General features: G+C 34.0%; 1 protein-coding gene across 4 annotated transcripts; it reads right to left on the bottom strand.

The window, feature by feature from the left end:
• Positions 1 to 52: 52 nt before the first annotated feature.
• On the bottom strand, positions 53 to 8,035 carry LOC107850838. 4 transcript variants are annotated; one of them, XR_001668785.2, is made up of 11 exons: positions 7,829 to 8,030; positions 7,670 to 7,709; positions 6,004 to 6,043; positions 5,728 to 5,813; positions 3,730 to 4,822; positions 2,928 to 3,159; positions 2,289 to 2,424; positions 1,809 to 1,903; positions 1,594 to 1,717; positions 847 to 1,038; positions 53 to 669 (listed from the first exon to the last, which is right to left on the bottom strand). XR_001668785.2 is itself a non-coding variant. In XM_016695621.2 (10 exons), exons 1-10 carry the CDS (start codon positions 7,927 to 7,929, stop codon positions 973 to 975), a joined length of 2,010 nt encoding a protein of 669 aa, XP_016551107.2. In that variant the 5' UTR covers positions 7,930 to 8,035; the 3' UTR covers positions 53 to 972. The 4 variants fall into 4 exon arrangements, 2 of the variants coding, with proteins under 2 accessions (XP_016551107.2, XP_016551105.2); XR_007048415.1 differs by having other exon boundaries at positions 3,730 to 4,819; positions 7,829 to 8,029; XM_016695621.2 differs by having other exon boundaries at positions 53 to 1,038; positions 3,730 to 4,819; positions 7,829 to 8,035.
• Between the last annotated feature and the right edge of the window lie 19,135 nt (positions 8,036 to 27,170).

Consider the following 27,170-nt stretch of genomic DNA (forward strand, 5'->3'; position numbering starts at 1 on the left):
CATTATTTGATTGAGCGCGATATGATACGCCATAAGAAGAGAAACAAACATGTGAACATTACAAAACTATGCACATCATCACCAAATATTAGTTTAACATATGTACTAGTGAAATTACAAGATGTAAGTTGGAAGTATAATAATTTCTACATAGTTCAATCTATATGGCATCTTACCACCATTCCACCAAAGCACATAGTAGAAACATTTTTCTACCTCGCAAGTCTACTCTGTCAATCAGTTTTCAATATACTTCTAATTCGCAGCACAAGAAACAGCGGCCAGCTACAGTATGCTGAATTATGGTTGGTGTTCGGGTCAGTTTGTGCACACTTAGATTGTTGAACTTTCTACCTGCTACCTCCCGTCTAACAAGTATGTAGTAACTCTGCCCATCAAACCTTGGGAAGATGAAAAGAAATTTCCTAGTGCAAGGCTTTGTTGGTATTAACCCTGCTCTCCAGTGGTTTTCACCAACTTCATGGACGGGTAGGCCACACCATAGGAATTGCCACACATTATACCCCAAGAGAGAAGGGATCCTTATATGTACACTGCAGAACTAGTCGGATAAGACTCGTGCAACCTTGCCGTGACTGACAACTAAAAAATTCACTCGCCGGAATTCCATGGCCCTGCTAACAAATAGTAGAGCTCTGCTGACCCTTCCTGCTAATACCAATGGAATCAGCTGTCTGACAACAATCACTCTCAGTCCACTCCATATAAAGTATATATGAGCATTTTTGTTACATACGTCACTATACAGAAGAAGGCCACAGAAAAGACAAACCCCACGTGTTCTGTAGAAAAGTATCCATAAATTCCACTTGCAAAAGGAATTACCAGATTCATTCGCGCACACCTTATCAGGAGGGCACACAGACTAACAGCATCTAACTTGCCATTTGAGAAGGTATCCATAATTCCACTTGGCAAAAGAGATTACAAGATTCACGTGACCATAACTTATCAGGAGGGTTTACAGAAGTATGCTGTAATGGCCTTCAACTTGCCATTCAAGTAATTCTTCTCTACCTGAGGCCATATGCATTGCCAGAATTAAAATATAGTACCAAGTGTAAACGAAGTCAATTAAGAAACTAAACTACAAAGAATTCCCATATGTACCCACCAACTGGCTTTTAAGGAGAAATGGAAGAACTAGGGGAGGAAAAGCACAGTTGATATGATGAATCACCCGTTCCAAACAAACCGAACAAAGGAATAACAGTGAGTCAATCAATGAAACACATTCTCTTCGCAATTTTAACAGAGTTTTGAATGGAAACAGTTCTTGGCATGGGAAAGGAAACTAGTGAAAGCAATAAATCCATGTTAAACTGGTGTGATATGAGGAGGAAACTCCAGAAGGAAAGAATCAAATTAGCAAAAGCTTACCATACTCATACAAGATACTTATACATACATTATCCCCATAAACTAGTGCACACACAGTAGCAATAAATCGGAAAGCTTATTTGCTGTAAACAAAAGTCTATTACAGGACACTAAACGAGGAGTTGCCCTCATAAAACAAATATTTGCAACAAAACAGGTGAATGCTGTATGAATACAATGCTGTATGAATACCTCTAATGACCATGGTGGATTTGCAGAGAGTGACATTTCTGCCAACTGATTGATATCAACATTTCTGGGGAGGAACATAACAACTTTGGAGGCAATTCCCCTGCCAATGCAGAAGAGGAAGTTCCTGAAGTAATACACAGATATGCACAATTTCAGAATTATTGTTTGAGAAAAATATAAGCACTGAGGTCTCAAGGCAAATCCAATTTGCATACCCATCATGCGGCCTAAGCATGGTTTTCATGTCAAATGTTGTTTCCTTCAAATAGTCTGGTCCCCCCCAAGGTGGTGACATAAAGACTACATCTGCCTGAAGCACACAAAGACAGTTTTAAATCTTGAAACTAGGTAGAGGAGAAAAGAAAGGAGAGAGAACGAAACTTGAACAAAATTTTCACGATCAACGAAAATAATTAGAGGGCCATCAAAGACGAAATACACTATTATACACAAAAATATACAAACTAAATCTAACAGCAGGGATTCGGCAAAAAATAATTCTTGTGCTGAATTATTTCTCTGGAAGAAAATGGTAGCACAAAATGGCAGATCACTCTCTTTCGCTGCCTAAGCAAAGAATTTTCTCAACCTTCCCTTTGAAAAGAGCCGCCAAAGCATCAGTAAGAAGAGTGACAGTAGACTTTTAACATAAATATAAAACTTATGAATCTTTTGGGAATAGAGAAACTTGTTACCTTCAATTTTGGAGCCAAGACAAAAGAATCACCTCTAATGAAGTCTATCTGGTCACGAACTCCATAGATGGAAGCATTACACTGAGCTAAGTTTATTCTCTTTGGATCAATATCGATTGCAATGACATGCTTGCTCCTGAAAATAGTTATCTATTGAATTAATAACTGTAGGTACTTCCAATAAGTGTGCCGTCACTAAAAGATATCCACATTCTTACCATGCTAGGATAGATAAGAAAAGCATTCAACAAGTGATGCATAAATACCTCCGATAGATATTTTTTGTTTACTGATAAAAAAAAAGAAATATTTCCTATCATATAGCAAAAGTAGTATTCCATTCTTTCAACAACATAGATGTTCAATTGATAAAATAGCACTATACAAGCAATTAGTAAAGCAGTATGTCTCAAGTACAAACAAAGTCTTGAAAGGTAGTATACAAGGAACAAAGGACGCAAGTCTACCAAGGTCCAGAAATAATAATAGGACGACCTGAAGCACAAGATCCAATGTGAGGCCCAAAGATATTTGAGCATTGTACATCGCCGATGGGGTTGAGATGTCATACTTGCATTCACAAGAATCTAAGGACTGATAGCACATACCAAAAGCAGAAAGTGAAACACAGGTACTCACCTCTTGGCAAATTGAATTGAATTCCCACCAACTCCAGTAAAGAAATCCACTATAGTACCAGAACCACATCGAAGTGCATGATGCTTGGCTATGGCCTCTGGCGTAACTGAGAACCATCCTTCTCCATCCATCTTTATTCCATCATCATATTTGTTAAACAATAGATACCTTTGACACCAATATTTGTTCAAACTGGGAAACATTTCTTCATTAATATTGCTGAATTCCAGCTCTATGGACCAGGAAAAGAAAAAGAAAAGAAAATCCATTAACCAAGGATAATAGGATGCTCATACTTTAGTTAGTTAGAGCATCTAATAGCTCCAACACATATAAGGAGGTTAGATAATGATAATAATCATATAAATGGAGATGGAAGTGACCCAAGTAACCAATGTCGAAGTAGTTTGCTCAATAAAGCCAGCAATCCCGAAAAACTTGCTTGTTTCTGTTTATCAAAATAATTTCAACTCTAGCTACAAGCATAGTAACTGAAGAAAGAGGATCAAAACTTAGGCTGCGGACAACTGAAATGGTCAGCAGAATAAATTGGAAATAAAAATTTTGAAGAGAAGCATATGCTAGTTATCAAATTTTTACAATTCTTAAGTTCAACCTGACAAAACATAGCATTCTAATGTTGTTATTTCCAATAGTGTTCTCAACTAACGAATTAACGAACCATGCTTACCAACAATGCATATTCCATTACGCCACTCTTCATACACATCAGAGATGTAGAGTCAACACAATAAAGCATATAAATGTAAGGCAAGATTAAGGATCGCTATAGTTCACAAACCTTGAGCTTCAGTTGGCAACTTCCGTCTGGATTTCGCTTTCCTGACTCTCTTTTTCTGTTTGGTAGAGCTAAAAGTACACAAATTGTCAGCAGATTGTCCAGTTCCCTCCGATTCATTGAGCTGTCTGTCCAACAAAACATCATCCACTCTAAATTCGTCTGAAATATCAAGGTCAGGCAGTAGACTTGCAGAAGTTTGGAGATCATCTTCTTTTATATCTACAACATCCAACTCCACCATCTCAGGTGCCGTTTCTGGTTGTTTGGCGGTATAATTAATAAATACAAGATCGTCCCTTCCTGGAGGTGGATCCCATGTACATTGCAAAGTCACAATGTTATAAAAGTAGTTCCTTTGGTAATCATTGTCCCAATACAAGATCCAATCATTAATAGTTCCTTCACAATTATTATTAGTTGTAATAAAACTATTTAACTCTTCACCAACATCTTTGCAGAGTAGCACATCTTCTGTGTGATGTTCAGCCGTTTGCATAGAAATAGACTCTACTTTCCCTCCAGTTAAAGAAGATCCCATACAGACAGATTCTATCTGCTCTCCATTTAAGATATTTTCCTCACAATGACTATTTAATCCCTCCCCACTGATCCATCCACTGTCAACATTGCTATTTATTGGACAGATCTCTTCATGAATTCCACATTCCAAACTTGAGCCAACCATTACTCCAACATCTTTTTCCAATTGAACTTTTTCACACGTGGAGACAGTGTCCTTTGTATAATCCACACTAAGATCCGATTGCTGATCGCAAGCAATGCATTCAAGGGACATGTGAGCACTACCAGGGCACAAACTACCAGCGCACAAACTGTTCAAACCTTCCTCTCCACCATTAACACAATGGACATCACAATCCCCAGAATAGCAGCACAAGAATTCATTTTGTCCCAGACTTGCCATGCAGGAAGAAGCCTTGCTTGAGCTGCCATGCAGAGTACCACTAGACTCACATTCTTCCGTTTGCTCTGGTATTGAATTTAGCACTTCATCCTGAGTATTCTCGCACGACGAAAGATTCTTCTTTTTTCCATCCTTCACTTTTCCCTTAACTGTTCGATTTCTCTTCTGCTAGAAGAGATAGAAAGAGACATACAGGGAAGAAGTTATACCCCTGGCATGAGAGCAAAACAGCAAAATAATCTAGGAAATCAAATTCTTAGCATCCATGCTTTCATTGAACAGTTTTTATTTTTTAATAGATGTGGTGTCTGGACCAGCTTGCACGCACCTCCACTAATTACACGGGTACCCCTACCTCCCACCAACACAAGTTCCAGGTAACGCTGTCCATCAAAGCTAGAAGACACGAGAAATCACCTAGTGTTGTTTCCTTTGTTAGAATTTAAACCTGAGACCCCATGTTTCTCAATCAACTTCATTGACCACTAGGTCACACCTTGGGTATTTTTTAACATTCTTTTTGATAATAGAGTTTCATTGAACTGTTTAAACATATTATTTAATGAAGATCTGTGAAAGGAACTTGACAGAAATAAAGATTTCAGTAACCATACCGCGAATGAATAGCCTTAGCCCTTAAATAGGTTGATTTTAACAGTAAGAGTAAGATTGTTTGAATGTCTTAGCCCTATTTATAAATTAAGGACCTGACTAATGCATTATTTGTACTTCAGGTTGTAGCCCTTAAAAAAGAGTAGACTCTCATCTCTCTATTACACAATACCATCGAATAATCACTCACTGTCTGAAAAAATGCAAACTAATTGAAAACCAAACCTTTAACTTTCCTATATTTTTCAGCAGACAGTGAAACAAAAACTTTGTAGAGAGCCAGAGAACGAAAATGAGCAAAAATAAGGAATGCATCAACTATTATACAGAAAAAAAGGCATCTTCAAGCATGGCACAATTATTTACGAGAGTTATGGAAATGATTTAGAGGTATACTACCTGGAGCTAGAACTAAAAGAAGTATATTAAAATCAAACAAGTTATAAGAGAAAATGGGATACCTCCTTGCTAGTGTGGAATGAAATAGGAAGGCCCATTTCATTCATTTGTCTGGCAAGCCCCAAATCTTCCGGTAAAGAGCCAAACTCTGCCAAGATCAAAAGCGAACTGCATATTAACTAGATAAAGTACAAGACATTTTCTTCCTAATTTCCAATATCTCCTTAATAACCAAAATATCAAATGCAATAGGTAATCAGAAATATATTAACATTCTCAAAAGAAAAGAAAAAAAAAAAGTACTCAAAAATTAGCTAATGATACAACGGAGCACTTGCCGTTTAATGGGGATGTATTATTTTTGTAGACATCAGTGTTCTGCAAAAGATAAATAAATAATTAAAGGATATACTGAGATGTATAATCCGTAAAGAAATCAAACCACAATCTAAAGAGAGAGAGAGAGAGAGAGAGAGAGAGAGAGAGAGAGAGAGAGAGAGAGTGTTTATGTGTGCATGCATAACTTTACAACAACATACCCAGTGTTGCATATATAACTTTGATGTCCTAAAAATCAGCATTTCAGCTCTGAAACTCAGTGGGTAAAGGACATAGCCCTTTACCCCTCTTCACTTAATTAATGACTTGGTTCAACAGTCACGAGAACTAGAGGGTGTGAATGTCTAATTGTCTATGGGCTATGTTGCTTGAACTCTTAAAAAATGTCAATGGGTGCGTTTCCGATTCTCCAAAAGTATTTTTGGAGGATCCCACGCGGGGGTGGCATCAAAAGTGAAGAGTCTATGCAACTTAGTCTATGGAGGCATACATAACTTTGATGTCTGAAAAATCAGTAATTCAACTTTGAAACTCGGTGTTGTAATGGACATACTCCTCTCTACATTTCACCACTTAAATAACAACTTGGCTCGGCAGTCATGTTCTAAACTTGTGACAAGGGCATATTACTACACAACCCATATTGTATGAACCTTTTCCATCAAATCAAAGCTCCATGAGAGCGAGGGTATGTATACACACATATACATGTATATCCATAAAGATATGTCCGTGTCTACATCAACTAAGCTTCAATTCCGAACTAATTGGTATCTATGTACTATGTTGCTCGAACTCTTCAGATATATATATTTTTTGATAACATAGTATTTGGGCCAGCTTGCACGTACTTCGACTAATTCCACAGGATGCCTGCCACCTCCCACTAGCAACAAGTATCAAGTAACTCTGTCCATCAAAGCTAGAACAAATGGAATGAAATCACCTAGTGTTTTTGTCTCTATCGGGAATCATACCTGAAACCTCATGGTGCTCAACCCACTTCACTAACCACAAGGCCACACCCTTTGGTACTCAAATACCTCAAATATATCACCTGATACATGTTGAATCCTCCAAAAAGTAGTACAGTTATGAAGGATCCAATACGGGTACAACAACATTTTTGGAAGTCCAAGCAACATAATGACCATAACTACACTTATGCCTTTTATTTTTCTATTCAAGCCAGTTTAAACTAAAACTCATAACAAACAACAACAACAACAACAAGAAGCCAGCGTAATCTCACAAGTGGGGTCTAGGTACGGTAGCGCATATGCTGTCCTTACCCCCTACCTCCCATGATAGAGAGGTTGTTTCCAACAGACCCTCGCTAACAACAACGCCACTCTATTCTCACAAGTGGGGTCTAGGTACGGTAGGGCATAATGCTGACCTTACCCCCTAACTCCCATGGTAGAGAGGTTGTTTCCAATAGACCCTCGCTAACAACAACAACAACAACAACAACAACAGCAACGCCAGTGTAATCTCACAAGTGGGGTCTAGGTACGGTAGAGCATAATGCTGACCTTACCCCCTACCTAGGTGATTTAAACAAGAACCCACTTTAAAACAAAAAAAGATTCATTTTTTTAGCTACTAGCTCCACTATGGCACACACCAACAGTTGAAAAACTCACAAGGGTCAAGTAAATTTACCTCAGATTCCAACAAAATCTTCCCTTCTTGCGAATTATCACTGTTTAATAAGCAAAAAAAATATCATGAAAAAAAAACAATAATAATAATTGCAGTTTGAAAATTCAGTTACCCTAATAAGCTAATAAAAAAAAGAAGAGGGGGGAAAAGAGTACTAACAAGAGATGAACTTGAGTGAGTTTGAACAAAGAACCCAGTGCTGCAATTGCTGAACCACCTTCTTCTTCTTCTTCTTGTTCTTCAAGTGTTAAGGTTTCCATTGTTTCTGACTAAACAAAAGGAATTTAGTTACTGTATCAAAGTCAATCTATATATATACTAGTACTAGAGACAAAAGGAAGTTCATCTTGGTGGCTGTTTGGATTGCTTTCTTTTGACTCTTGCCTTTTTGGTTATACATATTCACTTTTTTTTTTTTTTAAAGAATGTATAATAACAATGCAAATTATGGTATATTAATAATATTTGTGCTAGTTATACTTATATTTTAGTAAGTGGTGTTTGATTTAATATATTAAAAATAACATGATTTATATAATTTTTTTTATAAAAATATCCTTTATATATATGGTGGAAAAAATACGGAAAAACTTTTGAGGTATAATTGTGTCTTTAATTATGCTAATGCACCTATTAGATCTATTGCATTACTAATGCCATAGATTTTGAAATACTAGTAATACAAATCTCACAACACAATAGAATGTATAACTAATTCTTGAATTGGCTATACATAGGCTAAAAATTGTACCAAATAAGCTACTAGTAATGTAAAAGACTAATGCATGGCCCCCTTTATGTTAAAAATAGAGTTTCATGAAAATTGAGTTATTTTATGAAGAGAAAAAACATCATTTTCCCTCCGAACTTATCGTCACAACTCACTTTAGACCTTTAAGTTAACATACATTTATTTACTCCCCTTAACATCTTTAAAGTGTATTAGTTTAACCCTTAAAGATGTAATACCACTCTCACAACGGAGAGTGCGTTACACGCGCCCACACGTCAGCGCCACATCACTGCCACTTCAGAGCCACGTAAATAATTTTTTTTTTAATTTATATACATACATATATATATATATATATATATATATATATTTAAAAAAAAAAAAATAAAAAACACCCCATTTGCTTTCTTCTTCAGCCACCCCTGCCCCTCCCCCTTGCCCCTTGCCCTGCTCTTTCTTCTCCTCCATCAAACCTGTCCAACCCCACTCCTTATCCCTGCAAACACCGCCCCTCTCCCCACTCCCCACCCCACACCATGACGTCGGTATTTCTTTCTACTCCCGTCAAATAAATTCGTTCATCCTCATCTCTACAAATACTGCCTCCTTAGCCCCTTTTTTTTCCTCTCCTCTGTAAATCTGCAGAGATTTTCTAGCAAATTGGCACTACTTTTCAAACAAATTCATCACACACTATTGTTCAGAATTCTCCCCCACAAATACAAAACGCTGATAAAATTGAAGCCACCCATATTATTCATGTAAATTCTCCACTACCAAATCTCCTTAAGATTATGAAAAATCTTTCACTTTAACTATTTAAGAATTCCAGATTCACTTTAAATCAACTACAAGGTCTAGAAGCCAATGAGATTTTAAAGGCTATTTACTTTTTCCATTGCAAATTCAACATAAAATCACATGCAAAATGTCGCCTACCCCACCTCTTTCTTTCTTATACTCCATTAAAAATATTCATCCACCCCACCACCCCTGCAAACATCTAAAAAAATGTTAAAATAATAATCTTTCAAAAATTCAAAATGAATCAAACTCCATATAATCAAGTCAAAAATCGCAACATTTGATTGAGACATTTCATCAAACATGTTGAAGTCATCTCTAAAAAGATCTCTTCGACTTCAAGGACTGATCTTTCTCAGTTTTTTCTTCAAATTATAAGTGAAAGTTTTTATGGTAGACTAAAGTAATTGCTGCCAATTCATCCATATTTCGTAAATGAAAAGAGGACTGAGTTAGGGATGGCTAATGGATCAGTAGGGAGTGTGAATTACAAGTGAAGATTGTTTTCATTACTGGTTTGGACTTGTTGAAAGAAAGGGGAGTGACGATCCGATTCTTGAAGAAGAAAGTTGTGATTTTATATATATATATATAAAAAATTTAAAAAGTGAGACCATTTCCCTTTTTAAAAATAAATACGCGTTTTTTTTTTAATTCCACGTCAGCTTTAAGGGGATATTAATTCACTTTGAAGATGTTAAGGGGGTAAATAAATGTGTGTTAAGTTAAAGGTCTAAAGTGAGTTGTGCCAACAAGTTCGGGAGGGGGGGGGGGGGAATGATGTCTTTTTTCTTTTACGAAAATAAAAGGTTCAGATTTTTTTGAAAAAATAATAATTAAAAAGTGTAAAAAGTGAATCCAAAATAGTGAAAATACCTCTTGAGGTGTTTTTTAAAAATTCAAATATTATAAAAATATTTTTCAAAAATATTGATGATCAAACAAGTATTTCAAAATAAAGTGAAAATGCATTTTAAACTATTGTAAATAATATTCATGGCCAAATACCGCTGAGTGCTTTTGACTTTTAAGAAACTATTTTTGAAGGTAATATGACAAAGAAACAAAGTGCTTAGAAGCACTTTATTTTAGACATAAAAGATACCTCCCAAAACAAAAAAGCAAAAGCAAAAATTGATAGTTATTAGCATATAAATAAGTCACTTAAAAAAGTCAATTCAAACACCCCTTGATAGCTCAATTGATTTACTAGCACAATTTGGAGAATTGTATTTGACTATAGTTTTTTTAAAATATTAAGAATTTAAATATATTTTTTAACAATATAAAATATAATTTAACTAAGGTTATTTTATGAAAATAGTTTTTTTTTAAGTTTTTGAAAAAAATAAAGTTAAAAAAAAAGCAAAAATGAGATTTTGATTATTTTCCAAATTCAAAGTGCGTGTTTAGATTAATATATTTTATTAATTTTAAGAATAATCGTTTTAAACATTTTAAAAGTATTTGGACAAAATAAAGAAGCGATTTGGAACACAAATAAGTCCAAAATCATAAGTTTGAATTTAAAATTTCTAATTTATGACTTTTGACTGATAATTCTAATCCAAAAACTATAAACTCATCCAAATGAGCTCCAAATCAAGTTGTATTTGAAATTTTCAAGACAAATGCTAATTTTCGTATAAAACAAAAAACAAAATCGAAAAAAAGTGAAAAGTCTTCAAGATTAAACAGGTTCTAAAATTTTACGTGAGAATTCAATTCTCCACCTTGTAAATTATAATTTCCTTAATACTTCAGATCCTTTTTAAGTTGAAACACTCGCTTTTTTTTAAGTGCGCTTCAATATAAAGACAATTCTCTAGAAAAGTTACATAGGCAAAATGTTGAATTTGAAGGAAAACATTTGGACAACATTTTGAAAAAAAGGACTACTTTTAAAAATTGAAATATTCTTTGTGTTATAAATACACTCATTATCATGGATGTTAACTATGAAATTTTCTGGATAAGTCTGTAATTAGATGAGATTGTAATTAGATAAGTTTATAATAAGATAAGATTATAATTAAATATATTATATTAAAGAGTTAATTAATTCATTTATATATCATGTATTTAAGAGAAATAAAGTCTCTCACCCTCACTCGTAGCTTTATGAGTTGAATAAAAAACAGATAGTACGTTTTGCTCTTTGTTATTCTTAATTGTTATATCTCTTATATCTAAGTATTAAAATCTATTTACAGAAATCTTTACATAAATAATATATTTATACTACAACTATTATGATATTTCTAGTACAAATCCTCTGATGAATATTCATGATCAGTCTATTATGCTAATAAAACAAGCACGAAAAAATTGAAGAAGTGAATATTTGTCAATTTGTTAGTTTGGAAATTTCATAAATAGCTATAATTTAGAGCATAATTATCATTAATAGCTATAGATTACCTTCATAACGACTTATTCCTTCATGCATTCGCTCAAATTCGTTCTATCATTAATGAGTAGTAGCTTTTTATACTCTCTTTGTCCCTATTTATTTGTCGTCTTTCTAAATTTGTACACCTCACCATAAGAGAAATATTAAGTAGAAGGTAATTTCCTTTGAATAAATTATCCTGATGTATTACTCATCTTGATTTAATATTTTTTCTTTTTGCATTATATTAATATTTTTCTACATTTATTGCTAAGGGTAATAGTGAAACAAACAATTATTTACTTGGGCTTTTGGGCTGTAGGTGACAAAAAAGTTTTAAAATGAGGTGTAGGTGACGCAAGTATTAATTATTGAAGGGAGGTGACAATTACTTTATTATGGATTAAGAAAGTTGAAAAAGTTTGAAAATAACCCACAAGTTTTTTTAATTTACACTTTGATCCAAATATTAGTTAATATAACAGGAAGGGGGAAGGCGTGTTTCTCTTTCTTCTCATCCGTTGTTGTTTTCTCTTTCTTCACGATTATTGTTGTTCATTGTTGTTGTTGCTTTATTCATCATCTTCTGCTTCATTACCATCATCTTCTACTTCATTATCATCTTCATCTTCTTCTTGTCGACCATTGTTGTTGTTGTTACCGCTACTGCTACTATCTAACCAATTTCTTAAGTCAAATTTTATTTCCTACATCACTTTCCACTTTGGCATTACTTCATAGGTGACTTTGGTAAGTAAAATTATGATTTTTATTCAAATTTGTCATCTGGGTACACAGTTACTGTTGTTTTTCCAACAATGGATAGAACCCGATAATGAATCCAACATAAGTGCCCACAATTTAAACAGATCACTCATCTGATGCATCAGATGATTAATCTGTTGCAATAGAAGATTTATCTATTGCAACAGACTAGTTATTTGTTGCATCAGACTGATTATCTGTTGCATCAGACTGATTAATCTGTTTGGAATAACACAATCAACCCCTGCCACAAACCCAACAGATAACCAATGTGTTTCAACTCTTGTTATTGCTACTGGATTCAAAATTATTCCTTACGTCCAATCGTCAACATGTTTGTTGAGAAGATAATAAACAGAATAAAAATTAAATATTTCCTCTGTCTCAAATAACCCGTCCTTATCTGTTGCAACAGATAATTAATCTGTTTGGAACAACACAAATCAACCCTTGCCACAAACCCAACAGATAACCAATATGTTTCAACTCTTGCTATTGCTACTGGATTCAAAATTATTTCTTACGTCCAATCGTCGACATGTTTGTTGAGAATATAATAGACAGAACGAAAAGTAAATACTCCCTCCATCTCAAATTACCCGTCCCAAATTTCCTGATCTAATTTCTCATTTTACTTATCTTTTTTCATCAATCAAGAAGAGATTAATTTTTTTTTCATGTTTTACCCTTTGCATTAATCACTTTTTCTTCAAATTAAAATGTAAACATCATTTAATAGGGGTATTATGATAAACTAGGCATGTTATTAATTATTTTTCTTAATCAATGTGTCATCTCAATTTGGGACGGGTTAATTTGAAACGGAGGGAGTATGAATTAAAACGTCAAAGTCGTGCAACAGACTAGTTATATGTTGAAACAAACTAGTTATCTGTTGAAACAGACTGCCTATCTATTGTAACATATGAGTAATCTGTTTGGAACAACACAAATCAGCCCCTGCCACAAACCCAATAGATAAATCTTAAGTCTTGATATTGTTACTGGATTCAAAATTATTCCTTACGTCCAATCGTCGACATGTTTGTTGAGAAGATAATAGACAAAATAAAAATTAAATATGAATTAAAACGTCAAAGTTGATCAAACATAATTTTTTTATTAAACTAAAACAAATAAAAATCCATATACATAGACTTAAAGAGAAAGAAACAAAATAATCTAATTATTATTATTATTATTATTATTATTATTATTATTATTATTATTATTATTATTTTCATCTTCGTCATTATTATTATTATCGCCAGCTGGCCAATCTTCGACCGACAGAAGCAGCGCCCTTCTCATCCTGCGAATCTCTCGCAACATCCTTACTCTGACAGCAGCCAACTCCCACTGTATATCATGAACCTGCCTCTGCAGTTCCCATACGGTGTCTCATAAAATAGCGATATCCCACACTGGATCAACTATATCTAGAACACGCATAAATTGACAAAAATGTAATAACAAAAGTAAAGAAAAGAATCCAAAAGTAAAGTAATACAACGTATATTTACACAAAAAGCAAGAAAAAAAACTTACCAGAGACGGAAAAGCTATCAAGTCCTTAAAGAGAAACTAGTTGAAGGTGTAGCATGAAAGACAAGAGCAAGAAATAAATAGATATGTGTAGTAGAATGAATGAGTAAGGAGGGACCTAACCTATTTATAGAGGATTGAATTTGAATGAGTTAGGCAAAAAGGCATGACCGTTTACCTCCGTTTATTACTACTGGTGCCGTTTTTATTGAGTTGTGGCAACAAATTATATATCTGTTGCATTAGATAACACATCTGTGACAACAGATATACCATTTGTTGCAATAAATCTACAAACTGTAGTATCAGATAATATATCTGTCGCAACATATATCTTTTTAATAATCATCATATCTTTATCTTTAATCCAAATTTGGTGACTTTTTTATTATATAAATTAAAAAAACATATTCAAAAATAAAAAGGCGCGACTGTTCACCTCCATTTATTAATACTGATGACTTTTTTATTACTGTGGAAAGTTATGACTTAATTAGTTCTTTTCAGTAATCGTTTTTATTGAGTTGTGGCACAAGATTATATATCTATTGCATCAGATAACACATCTGTGACAACAGATATACCATTTATTGCAACAAATCTACAACTTGTTGCATCAGATAATATATTCGTTGCAATATATATCTTTTTAATAATCATCATATCTTTATCTTTAATCCAAATTTGCTGAATTTTTTATTATATAAATTAAAAAACATATTCAAAAATAAAAAACGCAACTGTTCACCTCCATTTATTAATTACATTCAAACTGGTGACTTTTTTATTACTGTGAAAAGTTATGACTTGATAAGTTCTTTTCAGTAATCATTTTTATTGAGTTGTGACAACAGATTATATATTTGTTGCATCAGATAACTCATCTGTGACCACAGATTATCATTTGTTGCGACAAATCAACAATTGTTGCATCAGATAATCTATCTGTTGCAATATATATCTTTTTTAATAATTAATATATCTTTTTAATCCAAATTTGATGAATTTTTATTATATAAATTAAAAAACAGATTTAAAAAATAAATATGTCGAAGAGTCACGATCAGTTATTAAAATTAAATAATCATTCTATTACGATTATAAATTGTGTTTATCATTTATTTCCTTATTATTTATTTACGAATCATTTTTTATATTAAATAATCGGAAATTCATGTATTTTCACCCTCTTAATAACAATAAAAATAACCCCTTTTTTATCAATAACCGCCTGTTGCAACATATGATCGATCTGTCGCATCAGATTAACCTCCGTCGACGTGTTGAGAATAAGGAATAAATAGAATGATAATTAAATACTAAATAAGAATTAAAAATTCAAAGTTGACCACCATGTCCAAACATAGATTTTTGAATCCCTTGGGTAGATCCGATATACAAAAGGAGGAAAATACATACATTTATACACTACATACATACGCTAAAAGAAAAGACATCACCTAATTATTATTACTACTATTATTATTATTATTATTATCATTACTATTATTATTATTATTACTATTATTATTGTCAACCGGATAATTTCATCCGGTAGCAGCAGGGCCCTCCTCAGCCTTATTTCGAAGTTGGCCAAATCCATCTAGAGTTCATCAAATTGTCTTTGAAGTTCCCACAAGGACTCGATATGAATTTTCTTGTATAAATCTGGATCAGTCATATTTGTATTGTAAGTGTAGTAGAATGAATGAGTGAGAGTGAGTAAGGAGGCCGAATGGACCTATTTATAAATGATTGAATTAGAAGGGGTTAGTCAAACAAAAGCCACGACTGTTCATATCCCTTAATTAAATAAAACTGGTGACTTTTTGAATATGTAAATTAAAAAAAGATCTAAATATAATATTTTATCTTTTATTGTATTTAGAAAAGAAAAGAAAATTGTTTTAAAATAAATCTAACAGATGGGTAATCTGTTGCAAAATATATTTCATCTGTTTGATAACTTACAACACATTGACAATCTGTTGCAACAAATGGATATATCTATTTTCTTGTCCAACAGATATGCCATATATTGCAATAGATTAATCATCTGTCGAAACATAAGTCTGCAATTGTTTCACAATTTAAACAGATGTGGCATCTGTTGCAACTTACTAGTCACCTATTTATTCAATTTAAGCCATAGATGGGCTAGAAAGAATAAGGTGCATGCAGATAGATCCACTATCATATGTGTGGGAGTTAAGTAAGTATTATGGATAAGGTCACCGAAACAACACACACAAAGTACAATATTTTTGTGAATGCAATTTTTAACCAATTAGGCACCGATCATTCAAACAAGATCCTGCATTGTACATTTAAGTTTGATGGGTTCGAATTGATAAGGCTAAGGGACCCATGAAGATGGTGTAGATACCCTGTTATGAATTACTGACGGTTGTTACTCGTGTTTATGTGTGTCAAGTTTTGAGAAGGGATCAATATTTGGTGTCATTGAAGAGATCCAATAGCGATTGTTCGAAGCCTCACACTGCATTAAACAAGAACAGAAAACCAATAGAAATTCTCCTGGCCCAAATTTATATGGAAGAGTTGATCGAGAAGATTATGATACGCTAGAAGGAGCCGAAGGAGAATGCCTGCGAGGGAAAGGGGAGTTGATGAAAGACTATATCATCTGAGAGTTAATTAAAGAAGAGACATGGTAAAAAGTAACTTCTAGCGAATTTGACCGATGAAATTATCTTAAAATATGAAAAATCTGAATCAAGTGCAAATATGAAAGTGTATTCGGTAATGTAAATTCGTTTGTTGTCTCTTTGAGAGAAAAATAATGCAGATGGATTCTTTTCTAGGGAGCTGCGACTAGGTAGCATGGTAGATATTATCACCTAGATAGAAAATAACAGAAGACCAAGAAACCAGCCTGTCACGCCTCAAATCCTATTGGGGCGGATTGGCACCCGTAACCGAGGAGGCCCGGGAGAACCAGCTCATAACCTTATACTTCCCATGCATACCTCTATGACAACTCGAAATTCGGACAGCAACATGTCGCATATAAAAGGAAATAATCACCTGCATAAGCTCGAGCACACATATATATGTATATACAATACTTGGCCATTGGAGCCATCACGTCTATTAACAAAACACCACCTTGACTGTACATTAGGTCTACAAAGCCTCTAGACAATACACAGAGTTTAACTAAGGTTGGGACACACCCCACCATATAACTAACTTCTATACAATACCAAAAGTGACTGGATATGACACGAAAAGCCCCGAAGAAAATTGGAGCTCACCAAAAGCAGCTAGATATCCTAGCTGCTGCTTGTGCGGTGTATGAGCTGAGGTACCTATGCCTGCAGCATGAAATGCAGGTCCCCCGTGGGGGACATCAGTACGAAATATGTACTGAGTATGTAAAGTTGTAGATAATCACATATGATATAGGATCTCAATAGAAATCAGAAACAAGTGAATAAATCATAATAGGAGTGGACCACACTTATTAGAACTTGTGACAACCTGTATATTGTATTTATTCAATCACTTTACCTTCGTTCTTATCATCTTTGTATTCATTACTATACTGTACTTTGACCATTAGGCTGCCTCCAGTACATATCAACTGGGATCGACCCATGATAGGCTTATGCCCCTGGGATACCACCCATAAACACATAAATAGGGATCGACCAATGATAGGCTTATGCCCCTGGGATACCACCCGATAAGAGAGAACTTCCATCACTTAGTTCAATTAATCTTTGAGATTGTTATTTTGGTCGCCACCGTATTTTTGATAATTTGAAACAATGATACATAAATAAGAGACATATAAATAGACCATTAATGCAATAACGATGAAGTAAGAACTCATTGGCACATCAATGAAGTGTTTTGGAGTCATCAATGCCATAACAATGAAGTAGGAACTTATTGGTATATCAATGAAACGTTTTGGAGTCATTAATAGCACATGGATCTTGTTTGAGTAACCGGATACCTTCTAACATTCATTAGTGCAATAAACATGTAAGATTTGGAAAACAAGTATTGGAATGTCTTGACATCTTGTAGGGTGGAAACAAGTTCATTGGTAACGTAGGACATCATACAAAACCATTATGGATCACATGTTATTGAATAACTTTGAAAACTTTCTTAATAGAACAATTGTTCACTTTCATGCCAAAGATATGGTATAGAGTATGCTTTACATACCTGACTGTCAACCTTCAATACTAGTCCCAAATAGACTTCCCATCTTTTCGGATTACTTATCTACAATGAACATATATAGCAATCTAGTATTAGCAACCAAACGTCACAATTCAATTATTTGAATTCACCAAACTAGTGGTTAAGTAGTAAGCCTTAATTACACCATAAAGGGTGTCACTTTAACCCTCTTATACTCCAATTACATTCACATGCCATGCATATTCATACAACATCCTCCAATATCAAGTTTGGATTCATTTATCCTTCCAACCAATCCATTAAACCAAATTGAGCCATAGACATAAATAATCATCAATTCAATAGTATATCACCATATCCACCTTCCATAACCCAATTACCATATCCACCTTCCACAATTCAATACAACCAAACCATGCAAAATAGTCCATAACCCTATTTCCATCACCTTTCAATAATAACCAATACATATAATCCTCTATCACACATATACATATAGAAAAGAACAAAGGCAAACAATATTCATACCTTAGAATTCACCTCTTGATTATGCAATCCTGTTTATAGAAATAATAGTTGCCGTTCGAAGCTCTCAAGATGACAAACGCAGTTATCGGATTACTTTGGAATTTCTACGGTTGAATCAAAAGTAATTTAAAGGTCAAATTTGGCTAGGATTTGTTCTTTCTCAATGATTTATGATGAAAATGAGTTTTTGAACTCATATACATGTATATATATACATATTTCCGTCCATAATATAATAGGAAATGACCAAAATGCCTTTAAAATTTAAATAATGTCAAATCTGTCCTTTGGTGGACTATTTTGATAAGCTAAAGTAGATCGACCATAACTCTTTGCTCCGATATCGGATTTGGGTGAAATTGGTATCGTTGGAATGATAATTAAAAGGGCTTTCATTTTATATAAAGTAGGCCACCCAGTTCATCCTGTACAAGGAGTTATGGTCATTTGAAGTTGACCCTAAAAATCTATTTTGATAGGCTGAAGTAAAACGAGTATAAATTCTTACTCACACGTTGAATTTGGATGAAACCAATTGAATTAGAAATAAGACTCAAAGATCTTTCTTTTTGTAGGTCTCAACTCTCCCAGTTCATTATATTAAGGGAGTTATGATCGTTCGAAGTTGACCCAAAAATTCGACTGGCCTCAGTAGTTTATGTACAGGAAATTTTCCTGCATATTTACTATTCCCAAATATCCTGGCCACCATTTTATAGTTTTGAACGTGCTCGATTATATCTGAAACCTATCCATTTTTGGAAATATTTATTTTGTTGAAAAGCTTATTCAATAACCTTCGAATGGAACCATCGACGGGCAAATTCTAGTATAAATAAAATAAAAAAATTAATTCCATATAAATAAGACCAATACACGTACTTGAATACAGGGTGCTACACAGCCTTACGGGCATCGAGGGTTGAAATGATGTACAGTAAGTCTAGAAAACTTCCGAAAACAATAACTGCAGTTAAAGCAAGGAATCTAAGCAAAGGCGGTAATTTCTGAATTTTTAATTGCATCTCATGCCTTCTTGTTTGTGGTTCCAATTAGGTCCACTGCTGTTGACTTGATCGGAATCACAAATGAGATTGAAAGGTAAATTAAGTATCATTACTTTCTTAGCAATATGGATTAATTAATTATGTTTTCTTGACTTAGTATGCTTTCAACATTCCTTGGAGAAGATCAGAGGCTTGCTGTAGTATGCGAATCCCGATAATTTTCAAGCTTTCCTCGAGCTTGCCGATTCGGTCTTTAAGTTTTTCGTTGTCATCTTTGAATTTGGTATAGAGTTCCTGGTCTCTTGTGAGCTCAATCAGGAACACTACCTTCAAAGTTGTGGCATTGAAGAAGGCCTTCAAAACACTTTCTTCAAGAGCCTTAAAGGATACATAGAGGGTCGTTGTGTTTGTTTTAGGTCAAAATGTGTTAATGCACACTCAAGATGTTGTCCCAATTGTTGAACAACTCATTTTTATCGAGCGTTTCTCAATGCAGCTTGCTCAACCAACCTTCAAAGGATTTGATAAATTAATAAGCGAGGAGTTACATAACGTTTGATCTAAACCGACTCTACCAAGACTATAAAATGTTACGTAACTCTAGGCTCATTATCCTATAAAAAAACTTTGCTCAAGTTAGTGGATAAATCAAACGAGCTTAATCTCTCAGCTTTTCTACTGATCGCTCTTCTCCAATATAGATGACAAGATATCCTCCATGAAAAAGTCTACACCATCGCCAGAAATACTTGTCAGGGCGCAAGTCTTTAGAAGGCATCAACAGTAATCTCTCAATATCAAGTGATATTGAGAAATTCCTAGTCATGCCTTCTCAAGACTTTTGCTATGGCAAGAATTTCTCCTGATGACAAGATATCTGCCATGCAAAAGTCTACACCGTTAGCAGAAATCTTGCCAGAGCAAAAGTCTTCAAAAAGCATTATGAGTAATCTCTCAACATCAAGGAAGTCTTGTACGAAAGTCTTCTGAAGACTTTCGCTCTGGCAAGAATTTCTGCTGATGGTGTAGACTTTTGCATGGCGAATATCTTGTCATTAGTAGAAATTCTTGCCGTAGCAAAAGTCTTGGAAAAGAATGACTAGGAATCTCTCAATGTTACTTGATATTGAGAGATTACTGTTGATACCTTTTGAAGACTTGCGTTCTGGCAAGCATTTCTGGCGATAGTGTAGACTTTTGCATGGTGGATATCTTGTTATCTATATTGGAGAAGAATGATAAGCAGAAAGGCTGGGAGATTGAGCTTGTTTGATTTGTCCACTAACTCGGGCAAAGTTTTTTTATAGGGTAATGAGCCTGGATTTATGTAACATTTGATAGGCTTGGTAGAGTCAGTTTAGATCAAATGTTACGTAACTCCTTGCTTATTAATTTATTAAATTCCTTGAAGGTTGGTTGAGCAAGATGCATTGAGTAACGCTCAATAAAAGTGAGCTGTTCAATGGTTGGGACCACATCTTGAGTGTGCATCAACATATTTTGTCCTAAAAGCATACACAGCTACCCTACATATATCCTTTAAGGCTTCTGAAGATTCCTTACTTTAACTGTAGTTGATGTTGGAAGAAGTTTTCTAGACTTACTGTATATCATTTCAAACCTTGATGCCCGTAAGGCTGTTTTCTTGGTCTTCTTCTATTTTCTATCTAGGTAATAATTCTGACCATGCTACCTAGTCACAACTTCTTAGCAAAGTGACCATTTGCATTATTATTCTCTTAGAGAAACAATAGACAAATTTTTCATTACCGGATACACTTTCATATTTGTAGTTGATACAGATTTCTCATGTTTTAAGATAATTTCATCGGCCAGATTCGCTAGAAGTTACTTTCTACCTTATGTATCCTCTTCAATTAGCTCTCAGATGATATAGTCTTTCATCAACCACCCATTTTCCCTCGAAGGCATTCTCCTACCGCACATTCTGGTGTATGATCATCACCCCGAGCAGCCCAACCATATAAATTTGGGCTAGGGCAATAACTATATTGATTTTTCATTCTTGTTAGATACAGTGCTAGGCTTCGAAGTCCTTCTTAGAGTTCAATGCACCCTAATAGTTAGTCCAATCGCTATTCAATCTCTTTACAATGACACCTAAACTAAATCCCTTCACAATGCTTGACAAATAAACATGAGCAACAACCGACATTAAATCTTAACAGGGTATCAGAACCATATTCATGGTCCCTCAACCTTATCAGTTTGGACCTACCAAACTTAACTGTAAAATTGCAAATATCTTGTTTGAATGATTGAGGACTAATTGGTAAAAACAACATTCACAAAATTAGTGTAATCTATGTGTGTTTCCACGATAACATTATCAGTAATATATACCTCCCACATATGAAGTGGTTCCATCTGCATGCAGCTTATTCATCCAAACCTATTTTTACTACAACCTCTTGTGATGGTCGGGCAAAAGTTGATCAACGTTCAGTTTCTTATATCTACAAAGAAGAGAAAAAAATTAATGTCACAGAAAGAACATTATCCATCTGTTGCAATTAATGTAGAGTCTGTTGCATCAGGTGTAAAGTCTGTTGCATTAGATGTGGAGACTGATGCAACAGATGTGGAGTCTATTGTAACAAATATGGAGATAGATGTAACAGATGTGGAGTCTGTTGCAACAGATATAGAGTTTGTTGTAATACATCAAGCCAAACTTGTTGGTGGTTTGATTTGTTTCAATAGTTGCTCCGTCTGTTGTAACATCAACAACAACATAAACTACAAAGAAATAACAAATAAAAAATGTCAACAACAAAGAAACAACAACATTTATTCCAACGCCATCAACAACATTATCAACAACAAAGAAGCAACATCCTTTGTTCCAACACCATCAACAACACCACACCACAAGTTCCAACAATGCCAACCCCACCAAAAATATCAATAATAGCATAAACAACAAAAAAAATACATACAAAAAAATGATACTGCCAACAAGACTTTTAAACTTCTCCCAACAGAATACTTTTTTCGCATATTGAAATAAAAATTCTCGATTTGTTTATTCAACACTTAAAAGTTCTTTTAATTTTTTTAAATAAATATGATATGGGTAAATGTTAATTAAATAAAAAAACAGATGTAAATAACTCACAAAGAAGAAGACGAGAATGAAAGAGCAATAGTGAACCATACCTTAATGTCAAAAGGGGATCAAAATAACAATTTCAGGCGAGGAAAGATATGGATCGATTTAGATCCAAAAGGATCTTTATGAGAAAGCGAAGAGAAAAGAGAGAAAAAAGATTGAGATAACCCTAAAAAGGAGAGAAAGAAAAAGATAAGAGACGAATAAAATAAATTTAGGGCTGAAGCTGAGGAGAGATGAGATAATTCTAGATGTATTGTGTACATAGACGTGGGTTTCAATATTTATTAGTTAATATAATTAATATTCATTAATAATTTGAGGGGCACGAGGAAGACTAGTGACATTGAAAAGACAAGATAAGACTACTCAATGAACTCATTTTTGAGTTATCTAAGCAACTCTTTATTTTTTACCACATTTCGTAGTACTTACTACTTTATCTACTCGAACAGAATCTTGCTTTAAAATTGAAAGAAAAAAAAGACTTTCAAATAGATATATCATCTGTTGCAACAGATGGCAATATCTGTTTAAAAATCCCAACAGCACAGTCATCTGTTACAACAGATACAAATATCTATTTAAAAATTCCAAAAGCTCACAGATGCAAATTTTCATTTGATAATTAAATCAGATATGTCATCCGTTACAATAGAAATCAATATCTATTTAAATATCCCAACAGCTCAGTCATTTGTGATGACATATACAAATATTCATTTGATAATTAAATTAGATATATCATCTGTTACAATAAATATCAATATCCGTTTGAAAATTTCTAATAGCTCAGTTATCTATCATAACAAATGCAAATATCTATTTGATAATTAAATCAGATATGTCATCTATTGCAACAGATATGAATATCTGTTAGAAATTTTCAACAACTCAGTCGGTTGTTCCAATAGATTTCATTGCAATATATTTAAGTGGAACTAAGAATGAATGAATGAGTTCATAGGTCAACAACAACTTCAATTGAGTCATTGCAATTGCATGGTGTTGGTAGTGCATTCATCCCGACCCGAGTCATCGATCGATCATTCTTAGTTGAAATGAGTCCTCATTAACTTAATGTTAAGATTAATAGTACCTAAATTGATTTATGTGGAACTAGGGATAAATGAGCCTATAGGGTCAACAACAACTTTGATTGAGTTATTGCAATTGCTTGGTGTTGGTATTACGTTCATCTCGACCCGAGTCATTGATCAATTACTCTGAGTTGAAATAAGATCTCATTAACTTAATGTTAAGATTAATAGTACCTAAATTTATTTAGGTAGAACTAGGGATGAATGAGCTCATACGGTCAATAACAACTTCAATTGAGTCATTGCAACTGCATGGTGTTGGTATTGCGTTTATCCCGACCCGAGTCGTCGATCGATTACTCTGAGTTGAAATGAACTTTCATTAACTTAATGTTAAGATTAATAGTACCTAAATTGATTTAGGTGGAACTAGGAATGAATGATATCATAGGGTCAACAACAACTTCAATAGAGTCGTTGCGATTGCATGGTGTTAGTATTGCGCTCCTCCCGACTCGAGTCGTCGATCGATCACTCTTAGTTGAAATGAGATCTCATTAACTTAATGTTAAGATTAATAGTACCTAAATTGATTTAGGTGAAACTAGGGATGAATGAGCTCATAGGGTCAATAACAACTTCAATTGAGTCGTTGCAATTGCATGGTGATGGTATTGTGTTCATCTCGACCCGAATCGTCGATCGATTACTCTGAGTTCAAATGAACACTCGTTAACTTAATGTTAAGATTAATAATACCTAAATTTATTTTGGAAGAACTAGGGATGAATGATCTCATAGGGTCAACAACAACTTCAATTGAGTTGTTGCAATTACATGGTGTTGGTATTCCGTTCATCCCGACTTAAGTCATCGATCGATCACTCTAAGTTGAAATGAACTTTCATTAACTTAATTTTAAGATTAATAATACCTAAATTAATTTAGATGGAACCAGGGATGAATGAGCTCATAGAGTCAACAACAACTTCAATTGAGTCGTTGCAATTGCATGGTGTTGGTATTGTGTTCATCCCGACCTGACTCGTCAATCGATCACTTTGAGTTAAAATGAGCTCTTATTAACTTAATGTTAAGATTAATAGTACCTAAATTGATTTAGGTATAACTAGGGATGAATAAGCTCATAGGGTCAACAACAACTTTAATTGAGTCGTTGCAATTACATGGTGTTGGTATTGAGTTCATCTGACCCGAGTCATCGCTCGATCACTCTGAGTTAAAATGAACTCTCATTAACTTAATGTTAATATTAATAGTACTTAAATTGATTTAGGTAGAACTAGGGATGAATGAGTTAATAGGGTCAACAACAACTTCTATTAAGTTGTTGCAATTGCATGGTGTTGGTATTGCGTTCACCCCGATTCGAGTCGTTGATCGATCACTTTGAATTAAAATGATCTCTCATTAACTTAATATTTTAAAAACTATATCTTTTAAAATTTTAAAAATTAATTAAGATTAATTCAGATTAAATTAACAATTTCAATACTTGTCATTCTTTTCTAAAATTGTAAATCAACCCATACAAATCATCCATTTGCAGGAAAATCCTTTTCTTATTTCAAATCTCAAGTTCTTGCTCTTCTCTCTCTCTCTCTCTCAATAATACAGACAAGAACTACTCAACATATTGCTCAACCCTTCAAAACAGATTGATTTTCTTCCTATTTCCGACCATATAGTTGTTATTTTTGACTTCATTCTTGCTTGTATCCATCATTTTCTCTATCTTCATAGGTAATAGAGTTCGAGAAGAGTTCTACATTTGTTCTTTATTCTAAAAATTAGGGCTTTTTAATTAATGATAAAATAGAAGAATTTTAGTTGTATTATCTTCGAGAATGAATTAACAATTTTGTGTTTTGAGGCTAAAAAAAGTAGGAAGTACCCGAGAAAACCCTAGTTTTTATCTCGGTATTTTTTTATCTGTCATGGTATTGTTGGACGGTGTTTGTGGTGTTGTTGGTGGATGTTGTTAGTGGTGTTGGTATTTGTGTTTTTGGTGGTGTGTCGGTGGTCTTGGTGTTGGTATTGGTGGCATTAGTGGTGGTCTTGGTGGCATTGTTGGTGACATTGGTTATGGTGTTGGTGGTCCATCTGTTTCAACAGGTGGAAGATCTGTTAGGAGATATTAAATAGGTCTTCAAACAGATTTTCCATCTGTTTCAACTGATGGGTTATCCATTGAAGATTTTTTTTTGTAATGTGGCGTAGAATAATTTATTAAAATTTGTCTTAATTTATTAAAATTTATCTTACCTTTTAAAAAAAAATTATGCAGACATCAAATGCAATATATTTTTTGTTTTTTCTATAATTTGTAGTTAAAAGATGTCTCCCAAAAAAAAAAGAAACTGAAAGTGGATCAACTTCTGACTACCCAAGAGTACAGATAAATTTAGAGGAACTTCCTGAACAATCTTAGTCATGGCAAAATAAAGCCGAGGAAAGTGATAACTCTTTCTCACTAATGGGGCATGAATTAATATCAAAATCCCAGCATTATCCTGTCAAAACCATTAGTATCGACAGGTTTTGAGTTGCGATGTTGATGGATAGCCCTAGCAAAGTAACTGGTGATCTTGTAGTTAAATATCAGTTGGGGAAACATTTTGATGAATTTAGGAGTATTATGAAGAATGAAAACACAGACGGACTTTTTAATAAGAGCTATTTTGCATACTTTCTTGAGCTGCCTAAGGACTACACTCTCCGTTTCTCAATGAGCATGGTATATGATATTCTCAAGCACATGATCAAGTATGCGGGGGATAAAGATCTCAAGAAGGTAAAAAAAAATATGGATGAAATCTGGATAAACTACTGTGGCATGCCGGTTTGTTTTGGGTTGAAAGAGTTTGCCATAGTGACGAGCTTGAGATGCGATTGTCCAGAAGAATCTCTCATCAAGGAAACACCCCACAAAGGGTCCAACAAATGCAAAGAAAAAAAGATGGGTTGTTGGGCATTGTTGGACATAGCAGCTACAAAGCGAAGGATTTGATGGCAGATCTCGAGGATAAAGACATACCAAAGAACTACAGGGAAAAATTGTGCTTAGTTTGATTTATCCATTCTATTTTATTGGCAAGAGACGTCAGGAAAGTCATAGAAGATGATTTGTTGGAGCTTGCTGATGATTTTGAGAAATTTAATGATTATCCCTGGGGATATGAAAGCTACTACTTAACTGTCCAATATTTACTGACAAAGCTATCCACAGGGACGATCACATTGTATGTCTTTCCTTGGGCTTTCATGGTAAAATTGATCACTATTTTTATTCATCCATTAATTTATATTGAATATAGTTATATTATGACTTTTTTTGTTTGCTTTCTGTTT

The sequence above is a fragment of the Capsicum annuum genome, chromosome 12 (assembly GCF_002878395.1).
Source record: "Capsicum annuum cultivar UCD-10X-F1 chromosome 12, UCD10Xv1.1, whole genome shotgun sequence".
Lineage (NCBI taxonomy): Eukaryota > Viridiplantae > Streptophyta > Magnoliopsida > Solanales > Solanaceae > Capsicum > Capsicum annuum.

What these genes read in the sequence shown, in the direction of transcription:
- LOC107850838 (XM_016695619.2), bottom strand. Translation starts at nt 7,929, where the DNA reads ATGGAAACCTTAACACTTGAAGAACAAGAAGAAGAAGAAGAAGGTGGT. An exon ending in ATGCTTAGGCCGCATGATGG is followed by an intron (nt 1,718 to 1,808) that starts GTATGCAAATTG and finishes GTATTACTTCAG; the next exon opens with GAACTTCCTCTTCTGCATTG. An exon ending in ATCCACCATGGTCATTAGAG is followed by an intron (nt 1,039 to 1,593) that starts GTATTCATACAG and finishes ATATGGCCTCAG; the next exon opens with GTAGAGAAGAATTACTTGAA.